General features: G+C 44.8%; 1 protein-coding gene across 1 annotated transcript; it reads right to left on the bottom strand.

Annotated features, from left to right (window-relative positions):
* Positions 1-313: 313 nt before the first annotated feature.
* On the bottom strand, positions 314-1,155 carry LOTGIDRAFT_177034 (hypothetical protein; the record flags this gene model as incomplete). Its single annotated transcript, XM_009048844.1, has 2 exons — positions 314-579; positions 966-1,155. Coding segments are annotated over 2 exons (456 nt in total), but the record flags the coding sequence as incomplete, so codon positions are not given.
* Between the last annotated feature and the right edge of the window lie 48 nt (positions 1,156-1,203).

Below are 1,203 nucleotides of genomic sequence, written 5' to 3'. Positions count from 1 at the left end.
CGACGGGCCCAGGACAGGGCATGAGAAACGATGCGGTCGACGGCAGGTGATGACAAAGACTTGGTACGAATGGTGGTCAGCTTCTCTTGAAGTGTGGTTTGGTAATGGTCGATCAGGACCTGCGTAACCTTACAGAGCCATGTCCGATTGAGGGATCTAATATTCGCGTCGACAGCTGATGTTTTCATTGCTGGACGGATAAAACTGTCCAACTCAGAGACTTTGCGTTTGAAGGTAAACGCTGGTTGGCCTTGCTGTTGAAGGGTAAGGATTGCCAAATGATGGAGGCACTGCAAAACTTGGAAGAACACCTTCACAAAGGGTTCAGCTTGGTGACCAGTTCATCAAAAGAGTTGCCAGTATTGAAATACAGCCGTCCTGGTTTACCCTGGATGAAAACCTCATGGAAATCTCGATGACCAAAATCCAAGATGGCGTAGTTGGAACCTCCATGATGGAAGTAGTATTTCTGACTGCTGTAGAAAGTTGGTTGTGGGAAGTATGTGGTGAAGTAGTCCCCTCCGGAATGCCGTAAATCTGTTACAAACGTTACGATATCACTTTTGTTTCTGCCAATTCCTGAAGCAAAAATGATCTTTTTTATGGAGTGGAGTTTTACGTCTTAAGAAGCGTTAGATGACACTTAACCAACCTTACGTTCGTAAGATCTATGATTGTCTTGGCATTGATTTAAAAAAAAAATAACAACTTAGGCTCATGTGTCCGGCCAGCGGGTCCTCTGGGAACTTCTCAGCGATGGTATTACATGGATAGCAACTTGGGTTCCTAGGGATCCTATCAGCTGAGCCTCGGTCAAATCCCTTATCAATGGTATTACAAGGAAAGCCACTTAGGTTCCTAAGGGTCCTACCAGCTGGTCCTTGGTGGAAAACCTCTATCCCCTTTCCCATCGCCAGTTCAGATACCTGCAAACCAAGTCTATTGGCTACAGTGATCTTTCTTACCCTGCTCCCTAGTCCAGATGGGATATTGTAGTCCTCTGAGATTAAGGTAAGAATATTGTTCCCCACCACCATAAATAGCATCATCAGGTTGAGCTGCGATTTGAACCCAGAGTCGATCATACTGGTCTCCCAGATCACTGATGTCTACAGTTAGTGGATGACCTTCTTCTGATCCCAAATGAACTGATACCTACAAAGAAAAATTCACCTTATAGCATTATAACATTATAGTACGCGA

The sequence above is a fragment of the Lottia gigantea genome (assembly GCF_000327385.1).
Source record: "Lottia gigantea unplaced genomic scaffold LOTGIsca_12937, whole genome shotgun sequence".
NCBI classification, from domain to species: domain Eukaryota; kingdom Metazoa; phylum Mollusca; class Gastropoda; family Lottiidae; genus Lottia; species Lottia gigantea.
This window is presented reverse-complemented; position numbering and strand designations above follow the sequence as displayed.